The 15,783-nt window shown below is 43.5% G+C and overlaps 1 protein-coding gene across 1 annotated transcript in view; it reads right to left on the reverse strand.

The window, feature by feature from the left end:
• Window positions 1–15,783, reverse strand: part of LOC138505094 (uncharacterized) — a 717,078-nt gene that overhangs the window by 572,820 nt on the left and 128,475 nt on the right. Inside the window, exons 15-16 of the mRNA XM_069625408.1 lie at window positions 11,732–11,998; window positions 6,274–6,537 (exon numbers count right to left, since the gene is read on the reverse strand). Coding sequence (XP_069481509.1) covers window positions 6,274–6,537; window positions 11,732–11,998 — 531 coding nt within the window. The remainder of the gene's footprint in view (window positions 1–6,273; window positions 6,538–11,731; window positions 11,999–15,783) is intronic.

Raw genomic sequence — 15,783 nt, forward strand, 5'->3', positions numbered from 1 at the left:
TTATCTAGAAACTGGGAAGGGATCTGTTATTTAGGGATACTGCTACCTGGTGTATTTCTTGCCAAAACGTCTGAAATAGCAAAAATATCTAGATCTTGGCTACGACGAGATGATACTGCTGGGCAGATTGTTGGGGATATAGCAAAATCGTTTATACCATTTTGGGGACAAGCAATAAACTCATGGAATTTAAGAAAACTGTCCAGGGTGTTAGAGAAAACAATAAATGGAACAACTGATATACTTTGCAATATGACAATGGAACAAAAAGCAATAAGACTAGTTGCACTTCAGAATAGAATGGTGTTTGATATTATTTTGGCTGATCGTGAAGGTGTATGCAGATTAGTGGGATCAGCGTGCTGTGTATTCGTAAGTGACTCTTCCCCTACGATATTTGAAGCAATTAAGAAATTGCATGTCCTAAGCTCTGAAATTCATGTCCCCACAGGTGGTTGGAATCGAAATATAAGTTCATGTATCTGGGAACTGCTACAATCCCGGGGATGGAAGCTAATTGCAATCTTGGCTAAGATATTTGGGATCCTCATATTCTACTGTTGTTGCATACAATGCCTGTGAGCCATTTGCTCCCAAATTACAAATGAACGTGTACATGCAATCAGTACGAAGCCTCCCCCTCGTATGATAAATGATGGTACAAAACACGAAAATGAAATAATTAAAGAATGTATGGCAATTAATATTTCTGATGATGGTGATAGTGACATGGGTAGTTGGCTTAAGGCCAAAAGGAGGGTTTGTTATACCGAAAAAGTAATCCCATAACCGAATGATACGTATAATATGTTGGCCAGAATCAAATCGCATCATTTGACAAACATCGCAATCCTGGAAACATGTATGTAACCATAGGGAGTCAATTTTGTGAAATGCCGGCCATTTTCTTCTTTTTTCGTAATGCTTTGCAAATGTATTCTATGCTTTAGATCTGCAGATGGTGCAAGGCCACGGCTTGAACTCTGAAATGCTAACGCAGACAGGAATGCAAACCGCGCAGAAATACATTGTTTTTCCTCTCACTAAGTCCTTGAAGCCGTGCAGAAGCCGCGCCTAATCAGAAGTCCAGGTGCCCGTTTGTCTTGCAAGCACTGTTGTAAAAGGCAGTTAAACATGAATTATATTCTTTTAACGGTGCTCCTTCACGGAGGATGGTATTTCATGCTTCAGAACTGTCTGACCCTTAGCTCATGAGCCGTAGCAAACAGATAACGTAGTATGGAATGTTTCTCTGCTAAGAAAAAGATATCCTTACCAAGCCAGAGCTCCACGTTCCTCATAACAGAAAACTGTCTCTGCAGCCTTTGCTAGAATAACTATGTTTAGACTGAATGAAGACTTGTCCTAACGTGTCATAATTGTCCATCACTGAATCCTAGCCTGTATGACATGTATGAAGGCTGGTCGAATAGCTTTAACAAAGGATGATGTATGAAGTATATATATGGCTGCTTGAGCGCTGTTCGCTCTCTCACATCTCACAGTGTTTGGGAACACACGTCGTGAGGCGTTGAGACCCAGTCGGCCGACTGAGATACTCTGAATAAAAACCAGACTTGTTTGAAAAATTAACCTCGCGACTGACGTGTCATTTGGGTATATGGTTATTGTGCCTTATTTCCATGTCTGGTCTTTATGGCCTAGCACCATGCTGGCCTATGGAAATGGAACTGTAGAGATTGTGCAGTCAGGGCTCAGGGTGTGCGTCACAGGAAAGCGCGTCAGTAGGAAGAAGGACTCCTCCTGCTTTACTGGAGTGCGGCCCTTGTGGTACTTGGGAAAGTGCACATGCCACAATCTGCGCTTCTCACCCTGCCGGTAATGGAAATGGGACTGTGGGGATTGTCCAATCAGGTGCTCAGGGTGTGCGTCACAGGAAGGGACAGCAATATATTTTCCCATTACTCTGTGTACTGACGGTAGCAGGCAGAGATCGAGAGACGCACTGTCTTGATAGTAGTTGATGCCTTTGTGGAAGATCTGTTCCAGTATGCCGTTGAAAAAGGCTTTCATGGCAATTTCGATTTGAAGGGAGTGGAGGCTTTGTGGTGCTGTAGCGATGTGTGCAGCTTCGGTGCTGTGCTTGCAGTATGTCGACGAGTGGCCACTTTAGCTACTGTACATAGTGTGGTCGTGCACTATGGAGAGTTGCATTTGGTTTCCATGCCTTGTTCCCGTCTGTACCAATAACTGAAGATGGTGATGAAAGTAGTGCAGCTTATTGTCCCCTCTGCCAAGGTGACTTTTTCATGTATCCACCAAGATTACTATGCACCTATTCTAATGTTTGCTGTCGCCAGCTAGAGGTCGGAAGGGGTCTCATCAACAGAAGCATGTATCCTTTTTTGTCCGTTCATGGGATGTTCTTCTGCAACAATGACCCCATTAGTTGTGGAAATACGGAGTTGTTCCAAGCAAATTACATATTGTTGTCGTCCATTGGTAACACAGTTTTCTTTGCTCATCTACAGAGTGCGCTGAAGAGTTTACTGTAATAATGTGAGCACAAATAAACACAAATTCAAATAAAAACCGAAAAAAGGTGTTTCTCTAGAAGCATCTATAAAAAAAAAGCTCTATTCAGAACTACCCCTTACAACGAACTCCCCCTTTCCGGGTTGCAATTTATTCCCCCACGTCTGCACGCAACATGACAGCCACATCCAGGGATTTTCAGGATGGCGGTAATGGAAATGGGGCTGTGGAGGCAGAGCGATTGCACAATAACGTTTCTGGGTGTGGTGTGTACACAGAGGACTGTTGTACAGAACTGATACTGTTACATGGTGAGCTCTTCAATGTTATTGGTGGATGCGTGTGGAACTTTTGAACAGTACGCAATGACGGCGTGCTGGAAAGAAGACAGTAGAAAAAGAAGAAGGAATGTTTCTGCTTTATTGGGGATCGGCCCTCGCCGTCTTTGGGGAAACGCATTTGCACATACTCCCATTTTCAGCATGCTATCCATGACATTGTCGCTGTGGCGACTATCACGCCTGCGGGTGTGCGTCACAGGAAGGGCCGTTCATAATTTTCTACAATACTGTGCACACTGAGCCGGCCTGACATGGTTGCAATTACTTGGAAACATAATGTAGCACAGCCCATTTGGTCCAACATGCAAGCCAAACCTATGTGGCCTGCTACTCTGTTCTGAAAAGCTGCAAACAGATTGCGGAGCAGCTATGGGTGTGGCCTTTTGTAGGGCTGCTGTGGAGAACTTGCACCCGGAAAACAGGCCTACATTGTTCAAAAACCTACATACATGTACAACCGCACATTGTGGTGTGTTTGTACACGTGTACTTTCCAAAAAACACTCCCAACATTCCTCAACACTGCACTTTGTCGCTGTCCATGGGTCTGCTCTGTGTCACTGAAATAAGGGCCCACGTGCAGCGTCGCCACCGCTCTCCTTTCGTACTGCATTTTGGGCAGAATATGTTGTACGCATGTGAATTCCGTTGGCACTTATGTACTGAATAATAGGGCACCATACGTGTGCCGAGCATTTTGGGAGACGCTGGCTGTTTATAGGGTATGTCAGGTGGGATGTTTATCTGTATAGGTACCTGAAGGCCGTGGGTGGGCGCCTCCACCTATTTAACGTTCGTTTGCATATGCTGCACAGTGGCAGTATTACTAGGACACAGAGGAACCGATACACATGCGTGTACTTGCACAACAACCAAATGTCACCTCCCACATGTAATCGTAGGTGGAGGACAACATGCAGACATGCGGAGCGTGCTGGCACCGTACGGATGCCTCCATTGTCATTGTGTATAGGTCGGGTGGCTGCGGTGTCCGTAGGACACCTACCTTTTGAGAGGACTGTGTGCCGCTGAGCGAGAACGGCATTTGAACAAAATAAGAATATCACATATACACTCAGCAACCTTTCACTTATTAAATTTTACTTGTACACATTCATACACACCATTAGGAAAGGGTGAGGTAGCATAAGTGGATACTTATTGTGGGGAATTGGGGATTTCCTCAAGTTGGTTGTGAGGGGAGGAAGACATTGAGGAATCACCATAAACGTCTCCCATCACATGGTTTTAGATGGGATTGCAGCCTTTTGGCATGGGTAAGCGGTACAAGTGCAGGTCTGCTAGTGCTGTTTCATTTAGTCAATAATACACCCCTATACGCAACCTTTCAGGCGGCACAATTGTTCACCAATTTTTCCACTTTGGCCTCCAGCCTGTCCATTTTGCTATGCATAGAGTCCCTTTCTTTTCCTATGGCCGTATGCTGTTGTGGAAGGGTTGCTGATTGCGCTGGCTTGCTTTCCTTTCCAATATGTTCTGTCACAGAAAAGAAAATGCGTTTGCTGTACATATAGCAATATATATTATATAATGTACCAATGGGGTTTGTAGTGTAAGGCATTGTGTCGTGAGGGGAATTTTCTTCCAGCCACTCTAAGCTGCTTGCCTTTGCTGTGTAATCCGTGAAACATTAAGCTTCTCTACTATTGTTCAGCAACTATGCGATTAGTTGACAAACTTCTGTGTGCTTACTACATTGTAGTGATGTTCTGGTCTTGGTACCTTCTAGTCTGTACTCTCTGAAAACACGATGTTAAAGGGACGTTATGGTTAAGTAACTCTACTAAAAAACGATTGCCTTTACTGAAAACACTATACTAAAGCAATGTTCTGGTTACAGTGCCATACTAAAAATTTATGAAATTCACTAAGAAAAAACATTGTTAAAGGGACGTTATGCTTAAGTTGCACTAGCACAAACCTATGAAATTCAATGGAAAAACCTTACCACAGGAAAGTTATGCTTACAATTAAAATCGAAACCCCCCGAAATTCACCAGTTATGGTAAGCTAAGCAATCATAACTCGTGCCACCACTGTGCTCTGCTAAGACTAACACCCATGACAACAAAGATGACATCACAAATGTCATTGATGACATCACTGATGACATCACATGCCAGGCTACCTCTTTTTTTGTTCACTGACATATGTAGGGCGGGTGGTTTTCTTCACTGAGAGTCAGGAACAAAACATAGAAAAGGTACTATGTTTGCAGAGCTTACACTTCTCATATGGTTTTACACTGCTTTACTAAGGGTTTAGTCACAGCATGTGATACAGATACATGAGGGAAGAAGCAGGCTTGCAACAGAGCAAATATTGGTGTATATAAACATACCAAGTTAGGTTAAGAACACTGTCTGTTAGTACTCCTGCTTTTTCGTCAACTGTACTTACCCTGTGTATGGGCGCATTTGTGTGCGCTCTGGTCTCTTTATGGTTTCTGTGTAGTAGTACAGATATGTTGTAAGTTAGGCGTTAGTAGCTACTTATTACATGTTTCACAGTACGCAAAAATCGGACACAAAAGCATTCATCATTTTACTCTCCAACGTGGCAAAAATGTGAATATTGATCCTCTATACTGCATGTTGCAGGCAATGCCTACGTTTATGAATAAGTTGCCTCCTACACTGGAAAGAACTCTGTACTGCGATGTTGTGTAGAGCAATGCATTGTGTAATGAATTATCTATCTCATGCTAGTTCTCTGAATGACCTCTGATCGTTTTCTGGCAACATTATATTGAGAAAACCATGTGCAGGCTTTTCATGAAAAGTAAATGTAAATGTGATGTCATCAATGACATTTGTGATGTCATCTTTGATGTCATGGGTGTTCATCTTAGAAAAAGCACAGTGCAGGCGCGAGTTCTGGTTGCTTAGCTTACCATAACTGGCGAATTTCAGGGTTTTTTTGGTTTTACCTGTAACCATAACGTGCCTGTAACAACGTTTTTCCATTGCATTTCATAGGTTTGTGCTAGTGCAACTTAACCATAATGTCCCTTTAACATTGTTTTTTGTTAGTGAATATTAATTTAAAACGGCATCACCATTAACATCAAATCGCACGATTAATCAAGGACAAACATAAAATAAGGTGTAGAGGCATTACTAATGAGGATGCTTCTTATTTTCCCTATTTACTTCAAACAGTACAGCCAATGGGCCTCATTACGAGTTTTGCGGTGCAGGAAAAAACTGGAGGTAATTCCGTTACCTCAATTTTTGCAGCACCTCCAAACTACACGTTTTGGAGGTAAAGTGGTCGTACTACCTCCTATTACTTAAACCTCATAAACGTGCAAGTAAAATTCACATTGAAGTCAACAATTACTTTCCATCTTTATGTATTGTGGCTATTTTGACACTTTCGACAATAAATCTGTACACTGCAACATATACACTTACATGTTACTCCCGTCACTGGATCTGATGTCTCGTTGTACGGGCCGCTGGCTGTTGTGATTGTGACAGTGTATTCCCTTCCAGGGAGCAAGCTTGTGAAAGTAACAGGCTGCGCAGTTGTGCTGTTCTGGGTTTGGTTGACGGCTCCTTGAATGGCGATAGTGTATAGTTCCACGATTCCAGGGGGTTGGGTCCAGCTGATCTGCAAGGAACTTGTTGAGTGATTGTTTATGACAGTAATATTCCCAGGTGGTATCCGTTCAGGCCCTAAGGAGGAAAAGGTCAGATGTCTTAATAATCTCTAATTTGGTGGAGCAATGAGACAGAAATCATGATGGATTTATCAGGAACTGCATTTGGGGGCCACCAAGATATGTCTGGCAACTCCCAAGGAACCCACAGGCACTGCCCTGCGATTCCTGGTTTGGCATCCCAAAGAGGACATTTGGCCTGCCTGACCTCACCAGCTGTTGAAGACATGGGTAACAGAGTATCCCTGAGGTTAGAGCAACTTGAGACCGATTGACTAGTTCAAGTGGGAACATAACAGGACCAACAATATATTTTTAATGCCTGGACTAAGGAATGCATGTTTGATTATATCTCAGTGAATACTGAAATGAAATGATATTTTATTTATATCATGCTCGTACACAAGTGTTTCAGAGTGCGACCAGGCAAAGGGAGGGGAAAAGGGGAGAACAACAACAACGATCTTACTAGGCCCAGTGACATTGAGAATGCACAAGTGCATGGGAAAGAGAAAAAGGGTAAAGTGCATGGAAGGGGGAGAGGTGGAAAGTGCGGAACAGAGGAGAACAGAATAAAATAAATAAGTACAATTAATAAATAAAGATGGTAGTGCAGCTAGCAAGTGGCAAGTTCTAGGTTAAGCAGATAGGGTATATCTGATAAGTCCAGAAGAGAAGTGGGTGGGAGACTATACGGGTACAGATACAGACCCCAGTGCAAGGGGTGGCCCGGAGGCAGGGTGGCAGGATGAGCAGGTACCTGGGCCCGAAGGACAGAGGGTGGCCAGGTGCACGGTGCAGAGAGAGATAACAGATCAGCAGGAGAGAAGAGGGGCAAAGGCAGAGCGAAAAGGAAGGTCTTGAGGTGCTTCCGGAACCAGAGCTGGTTCTCCTCAAGTACTGGATGTCATCAATGAAATGTGCACACAACACAAGAGTATATGCTTTTAAATTGCAGTGGGAGCTGATAGAAGCACCACATCGTTCTGGATGCATATAATATAATGGCAGCACTGGTACATGTGTGAATGCACCTTACAAGTGATTTTAACTAAAGGAACCATAGGTGCTTGCAATGAGTCCGTTCAGTTAAATACGATATGTATTCTCTGCCTTGTGATAGGCAAACATATTTCATTCTTGTAGCTTTACATTCCAATCCAAGTCAGTATTTGTTTCACACTTATACATATTGTTTAGCGATCATCAGGGTACTTGGAATATGAAGGTGACATAGATGACACAAGTGAATTAAACTAATATTAATTTAAATAGATAACAATATTGTATCTATTCCATTGTAGGTAATGTGAAAGCACTTTATTTAAAAAAAGATATAGGTGTCTTTGATAAACAGAAAATAGAGAAAGAATCACCATGTGCTTACGAATTGAAACCTTAAGTGGAGGCACATATATTGAAAGAATCAGATTGAATTAATCTGCATCCCCTGTGGAGAGCGAGAGCCACCGCCCATCTCTATGCTGAAACCTGCATGCACATGCATAGTAATGTCAGAGTGCTAGAACGATGAGATGGTGAGCAAGCTCTTCAAGGGCAGAAAAGTGAAAGGAAGTGAATGAAAACGAGCAAAACCAACAAATATTTGTTGCTATTGAAAAATTGAAGAAATGAACCTCTCCAGGGTGCATAAACCAACACACTGAGAGCACATTGATACCCATACATCAAAATGCTGGGAGGCAAATTCTCCCAGTGTGTCTGTAATAAACATAATGTATTATGGGAATCCTGTTATGAGCCAGTGCAATCCAAAATCTAAGTAAATAAAATAATGTAAGAGGGACCAGAGAGTTTACAGAGAGCAGGGCTGACGGCCTGATTCCACATTTGCAAACATTGGCCACTGTCACCTTGGCTGGGCCATTGGGTTTCATTGGTTGGTAAAGGGTCAATATGGTGCATGTAAGGCAGTGTTCACAAACAATTAGACTCATACATTTCATATGAGTTAATGAGGTGTTGCTCCATATTCATATTGTGTGAAAAATGATGTGGCACATTAGTTAGATGAAAAGTTTAAAAACTTAAAGCAATGAGTATAAACTCATCTATTATATCAATATCTTTATTAGGGTAGCCTGGGCAACATGGCATAAAAGGTGCTTTATATTGATTGCGTGAAGTACTTGAATTTGAAAAGTTGAGGGAGGTTCTCAAACAACTTGACCCTTACATATCAACTAAACCAAGTTGCTATTGCTTGAAGTTACGTATTTACCAAAGCAATATAATTTAAAGTGCAATGGGAGTCATTACGACCCAGGCGTTAAGGGGTTAACGGCGCCGTGAAAGGTTGCGGCACCGTTAACCCCTTAACTCCTTACTACGAGGTCCCTTTGCGGCTCCCGACCTTAACGGCTGGTCTGGACCAGCCGTTAAGGTAGGGACCCGCAAAGGGACCTTGAAGGTAATTACGGTACTGCAATTTGCGGTACCATAATTACTGCCTTCCCCTTTTCCATTGAGCCCTATGGGGCAAAAATGGGAATGGGGAAGGGCCAATGGTAAATGGGGAATTACCGCCCCGCCAACCTTGGAATGGGGTGGTGATTCCCCATTTCACCATGGCGGAATCGGTAAGTTACCACCGTTAACTATGGCGCTAATAGCGCCATTGGTTAACGCCGGGGTCTTATGAGGGCCAATGTGTTTTGTGATCAAACAAATGCATGCTGAAGAAAATATCCTTTGACAAAAAAGGGAATTAGATGAGGAGGAGAGTGTAGGAAATAGGGTGTTCATTGTGAACACTCAATGTGCAAACGTAGTCGATAAACACAAATAAATATTACATGCAAGGAGAACAAACTTAATCCCTAATTATTTTGAAAGAAAACATAGATTTCAATATCAGGATTGAGCCAGACTTTTTTTGTCATAAAAGCAGAGCTTTGTAATCATCAATGTCAATGGCCCTCATTACAATTTTGCCGGTCTGGAAACAACGGTGCGGTAAGGTTACCGGCACCGTTGTTTCTGGATCCGCAAAGTACAAGTATGCGGTAATGTCCCGTTCCACCCGCCAGGTCTACCCTGGTGGGCGGCACGGCACCCGCCCACAGACTTTCATGTAAGCACCGGCACCGTTATTAATGGTGCCGGTGCTTCCGTAGTTCCGACTCAAATGGGAATGGGGATTTACAATTACCGGTGCCTGACTTACCGGACCGCCGGGGTTGTAATGCCCCGTTATTTCTGGCAAGTCAGGTGCCAGTAAATCATTACGGGTCCGGCGGCTATCTGCCGGTTTTACCAGCACGGTTACTGCCGGACCCGTAATGAGGGCCAATGACTCTTGTCTGTCTGAGATTCAGAGTAGCGGTCTCTCTTGCCAACGTGCAGTAAATGTCTACTGAAACGAACAATTCTTTATCACCCTAAAATGATTTTTGTGGGGAGGACTGATTGAGCTACCAACATTCAATTATTTACAAGTACATTACCTTGTAGCAACATTGAACATTCACTTGTAGGAACATTGTAGTTTTACAGCTGAAGAAATGGCGAAGTAAACATATTTTTTGCCACATAGAAATTCTATGTTTTTATCTTTGACCAGCGGGCACATTTTACAAATGCCTCCTTTTAAGGTCCCTGGAACATAATTGGAAGCTCTGTTGTTTCAGTAGCAGTAGAATTTTAAAAATCTAGGCATAATATGGCGTTTCATAGAATTGGTCCAATATTAGCAATCTCACTGTTTTGCACTTAAGCACCAGGCCCGGTAATGGTCCCCCCCCCCCTGCGAGGCTGATATTGCTATTAGTATCCCATCACGTTGTACTGGGATACTAATAGTGTTTTTTTTTAAAGTTGAGAAAAGACATGGATGCCCTTTTTCAACTTCAAAAGAACAATACAAAAAAATATGGGTGCCATGCATCGGGGCAGAATGGACTACATCCCTTCTCCCTTTCTATGGAATCAATGTATGCATCGGGACACCCCGGGTACACTACTGCTCCCGGCCAGGCAAGGGACATGGAAGTGGAAGGTAAGTGAGATGGAGATGGGAGGGAGCGAAATGTGTAGAAAAAAGGGTAAGGGAGTTGGGAAATGGGGATGCGGGGCATGGAGGGGCACTTACATCACTATCTGGAGGGGGAAGATGGCGGCCTCCAGCTATGAGGAGGCTCGTAGCTGGGGCTTTACTGTATGATAAAGCCCCCGTTCTGAGCCTACTCATTGGCAGAGAGACAAAGACCATGTCCCGGCAGGTACTAATGCAGAATCTACCAATTCTTTCGTAATCTTTGATATATGTTTTACATTGTGATGGATCTGGTCATATTCAATTCTCAGGTAGAGGATTTTTTCCTTCTTGGATAACAGAGAGCAGCGATGATATGGGGCCGTTTTGCCTTAAATCAAAAAAGTTCTTTGATATTTTTTCTGCAACATTTCATATGTATTTCATGGCCATCTCTCGCAACAAATGATGCTGAAGAAGTAAAGCTGATATCCTTAACACTATGGTTCAGGATTACACTTTTCTTGGTAATGAATAACCATTTAAATGTTTCTAGGTTAAGGGTGGAGACAGCCAAGTCTCAATTCGTTTAAACAAAATATACCCAGAAAACGTACCTTGGTACCACTACACAGACACATATGTGGACAAAAAACATCAGCAGTGGTAGTGAAAAGCTTCCTTTTTCTATGTTTTAGCAATGTTTGCAGGCAAAGGGGCATTGACATTTAAATATGTGCAAAACATTGAGGGATATGATGGCATCTTTCTGTCAAAACATTTGCACAAGGATTGTATACACTATTTCACAAAAAGCAGAAAATCTTAATTTTCCTTGTTTTTGTTTCAGCTTTAAAGGATCAATAATTGCGAGTCAGGCAAAGGACCTCACATTGGAAACGTTGGGGTGTGCTCATGGCACCTCCCATAAAAGCACAGTGAGGACTTGTAGCAAAAGAACTGGGGCAGTCCTGTTATCCTCATAGCTCCTTTTAACACCTGCCTTATATTTACGCTTGTAGAGAAGCAGTGGACGTAGTGAACAGCTCTTGCACTATTACGTTTAGCTTATTGCTAATAAAGAAAATGAATTCACAAGATCACCATAGGTTTTTGGAAATACTAAATCCATATTTGCTGGTACAATGTCAGAGAACAAGAAAATCAGTGTAGGGCATTCATGAACACAGTATACAAAAATAGAAACTCAACTTACTTGTGTACGAAGATATGAAAGCAGGCAAACTGGTATAATTACCAGCAGCGACTGTCACAATGCGCATTGTGTAGTTTGTTCCAGGTATCAGGCTCACAAGGTTGGCATAGGCAGTGCTGTTTGTGACACTCCAAACTCCCTGTGAACTAGTGTATGTGATGTTGTAAATGAAATCTGCACCAGTCATATTTGCAGCAGGCGTCCACTCAAGGGAGATGCTGTTTTTCTGCACATTTTTCAAGTTCGGGAACTCTGGCATTGAAGGATCTATGGAGCATGAAAAAATGTCATGTATTACATGAAATGAAAGACAAAAGTGAATCGATTCATTGACTATGCTTACCAGGGTTGTCAAACTGCAGGCAATGAGGGTCGGAAAACATGTCAGATTGTCATTATTATCCATTAATAATATTCATGAGATAAATTTGTCATAAAATATTTCTAAATTCATGCTAATTTATTTCATGAATACTAATCAGGGATATACTGAAAAACATTAGGTTTGCAGACTTTGGGGCCTGGAGTGTGACACTCCTGATGTATACAGTAGGATATAGGATACACCCCTGCTATTCAGCCAAGCCATCACATTTCAAAATAGAACTACATATGGAGTCACTATTTTTTGTCAGTGAAAACTATTTAACACATATGTTTAATAAACATGTATTTAATACACGTTAACAATATGACCTGCCCATCTTTACATGAGCCTCTGAGTACTTCATATGGAAGACATTGGCAATCAATAATGTTTCAGTAACAATGGAGATTACAGAGGGATGTAAATAGGGTGGAGCCAAGTACCTAGAAATGAGCTGACGGCATTGAGGACAGCACGGGAGTGGTGTGCGGAAAGGGGACTCGTATACTCGTATTTTAACGGTGACTATGAATTTTAACTATGCTCTGAAATTTAGCTAGGGCTCCACATTTCAACAATGATAAAAACTGACCCCAGTAGTGAGTAAGGCTTTGAGACTCAGATGTGAGACACTGTGCTGAATCCAGTGTATGTCAGCATTGTGGATATATAAAGCACATGTCAGCTAAAAGGTGAATTTGGATTTGATACTGCCCAACATGATGTTAACATTTTACTCCACATCACAGTTATGGACTGAATTGCTATGAACCATAAAAACTAACATTTACTAATCACTATCCTCTAACCCCTAACATATCCCCTGTTAATATTCAGGGGCAAACAGTACATGAGTTTTGTATACAAACTTTGGTGCAGATTGATAACTGAATGTCCAGGCATTTGTTCTGTGCAAAGTTAAGTTGAAATGCATGGAAATAAGCATGACAGAATTAGATCTACCCCAGTATACGTGATGTGAGGCGATCTGCTCAAAGTAGACTCACTGTTCAACTTGCAGAACTGGAATGTAGCACAGGACAATATAACACTTTGCATCCATTTTGCTGGCATTTCAATCAGCTCGGGTTAATCGCATGCTCTGGAAATTTCTGGAGGGTGGTTGATTGAAAGGGAGGTGGTTCTGATGGAGAATGACAGGCACTTTTACATTTCATGTAAGTAAAATCTATATCCATATGCAGTCTCAGAGAGAGGTATTAAAAAGCCTTGCAGGAGGCTGGCTCTGGCTCTCTGACTGGTGCATTGTCTCACAAGCTGGCTGGTGATTACGAGCACTCACCGTCCCTGGGGGTGGGGGTGTGTGCAGCAGAAAGACAGGCTGACAGAAGGCTTTGCAGAATCTATTGAAGCTCAGAGGGGAGTAAACCAGATAAAGAAGTCTCCTGTCCAGGCAGCTAGATGGAGGTCGTTTGTTGTCTGGGGGGTACACACACAATCAAGCATTATTTCTTGAGTGAGTTCCCATTTAAATATAGGAATGTGAACTGGCGAATGTTGTCATAGATTAACAGTTTGTGTGTTATTTGAGGGCTCTAAATGAGTGTTTTTTGAAAAGTGACAGCGTAGAAAAATGTGCTCGCATTTTTAAACATGGTTAACTGTTTTCATATTCTTACCCATTCATGCGTCAAAATTCAGATGTAACAGAAGCTTATACTCAATTATTGGCGAAATTCAAGGCCTTGTTTTAACAGAGCTTCGACATTTATTGCAAATAGTGTCTTTTTAAACCCATTGCGCAAAAGACTCAATGACGGCATAGAAAAACATCTTAAAGCGTAATTATAGCAAGGCTCATTCCTCATTTGGAAAATAACTGCAAATGAGTTGTGCTTTGAATGTTTCATTTTCATCTTTGAATTACAAATTTGAAATGTCATGTGAACATTATGCATTGCACTTTTTGTGTTTGTATTTTTCATATTTCTAACTTCTGATAAAGAACCCAAGACAAAGTTGAATTAGCCTCCGAGTACTTATTATGTGTCATGGGGCCTCATTACGAGTAGCACGGTAAAAACGGGGTTATTACCGGCACGGAGGTACGAGCGGGTCCGTGAGCATATGACACCGCTAATAGCTGGTGATTACGAGTGCGAGAGCACTCGCGAACCCCCATGCTGGTAATGGCCATACCGGCATGCCACTAAAGGCCCTCCAACCCCCCGATAGCGCCATCACGGGACCCGCCGATACCACCTCCGCCTAGGAGGAACCCCTTAATACCGCCCGGTAATAACAACATGCTAATACCGGGCTCAAAATACCGGACCCGGAAGTAACGTCATCGAGTCGGAACGGGAAATGCGCCGGTGGCCATCTTTAAAAACACAATCCATTGCAATCCTCCCAAACCAACAGTTGTTCAGAGGAGAGACCAGTGGGAATACTTACACCATGTCCAAGGCAACCTGGAAGACCACCCCCCGCCTGCGGAAAAAGCGCTTTTCTGATGCTGAATTGAACATGCTTGCGGACACCCTTGCCGCACATGCTGATGTGATCAAAGATCAGAACCTGAAGCGAGAGGTGCAGCGCCGCAAGAAGGAGATCTGGCAGGAGGTAGCCCGCAAGGTCTCCGCTGTTGGAACCACCCCACGGACTGTTAAGGATTGCAAGAAGAGGTGGGATGACCAACGCCTCAGGGTCCGTAACATTCTTGCAAGCAGAAGGAGGGAGGCCATGGCCACAGGTGGGGGTCCCCACTCTCCTGCCAAACTGACCACATGGGAGGAGATGGCAAGCACCTTCATCAATCAGAGTCCATGTAGGGATTTGGGGAGATGGAGACGGGTGCGGCAACATCAGCAGAAGGAGGTGAGTGACCGTGCAAATCCCTGTAGGGGAAACCATGACGTAGCACAAGTGATGTGGAAGAGAGCCTAGGCAAGGCAATTCATGTCCCAACACCCACATGAACATATTCAAGTCCAGATGGATGGCCAAACCCTGCCACACTGAAATGCATGCTGAGTGCCAATGCCATTACCAACACACAGCCAACACACATGGACCGTGCCCATGTAATACATCACTCAAACCCCAATACAATGGCATGCCACCTGCCATGCAGCAAATGCCAAAATGCCCCCTCATACTACCCTGTGTGACACACCTGTAAGACATGAATGCATGATTAATGAAATACTCCACAGCACCATAGAATGCATCTGGCATGTAACACCATCACTGATGTCCTGCATCTCTTCTACCCCTCCAGGCACCGATGGAGAAGATGCCAGCCAGGATACCACCACGAGGGCATCCACGTCCTGGCCACAGAAAAGGGTAACCGACACCACCACCTCCGGGGCAGCCTCGCAGTCCACACCTACAGCCAGTGCGCCTGACACTATCGACACCCAGCTGCCCACACCTATAGCCAGTGCGCCTGACACTGTCGACACCCAGCTGCCCACACCTACACGAGTGGAAGGCGAGGCCCTAGAACCACTGGCCACCACCGAAGATGACTTGGAGGAGTATGTGGACCAGGAAGGAGTAACGCATGTGGCATGTCCACGCACCCCAAGCCCTGTTCCACTCCCCCACCCCGAACTCAGCCCTCACCCACCTACAGCAGTGCCCATCCCTGCCTGCACGATTCCGACCTGAGCCCCATCCCCGAGGACAGCACTGATAATGCAGGCCCCGTGACCGC

Source organism: Ambystoma mexicanum, chromosome 11 (assembly GCF_040938575.1).
Source record: "Ambystoma mexicanum isolate Mex_15411 chromosome 11, UKY_AmexF1_1, whole genome shotgun sequence".
Taxonomy (NCBI): domain Eukaryota; kingdom Metazoa; phylum Chordata; class Amphibia; order Caudata; family Ambystomatidae; genus Ambystoma; species Ambystoma mexicanum.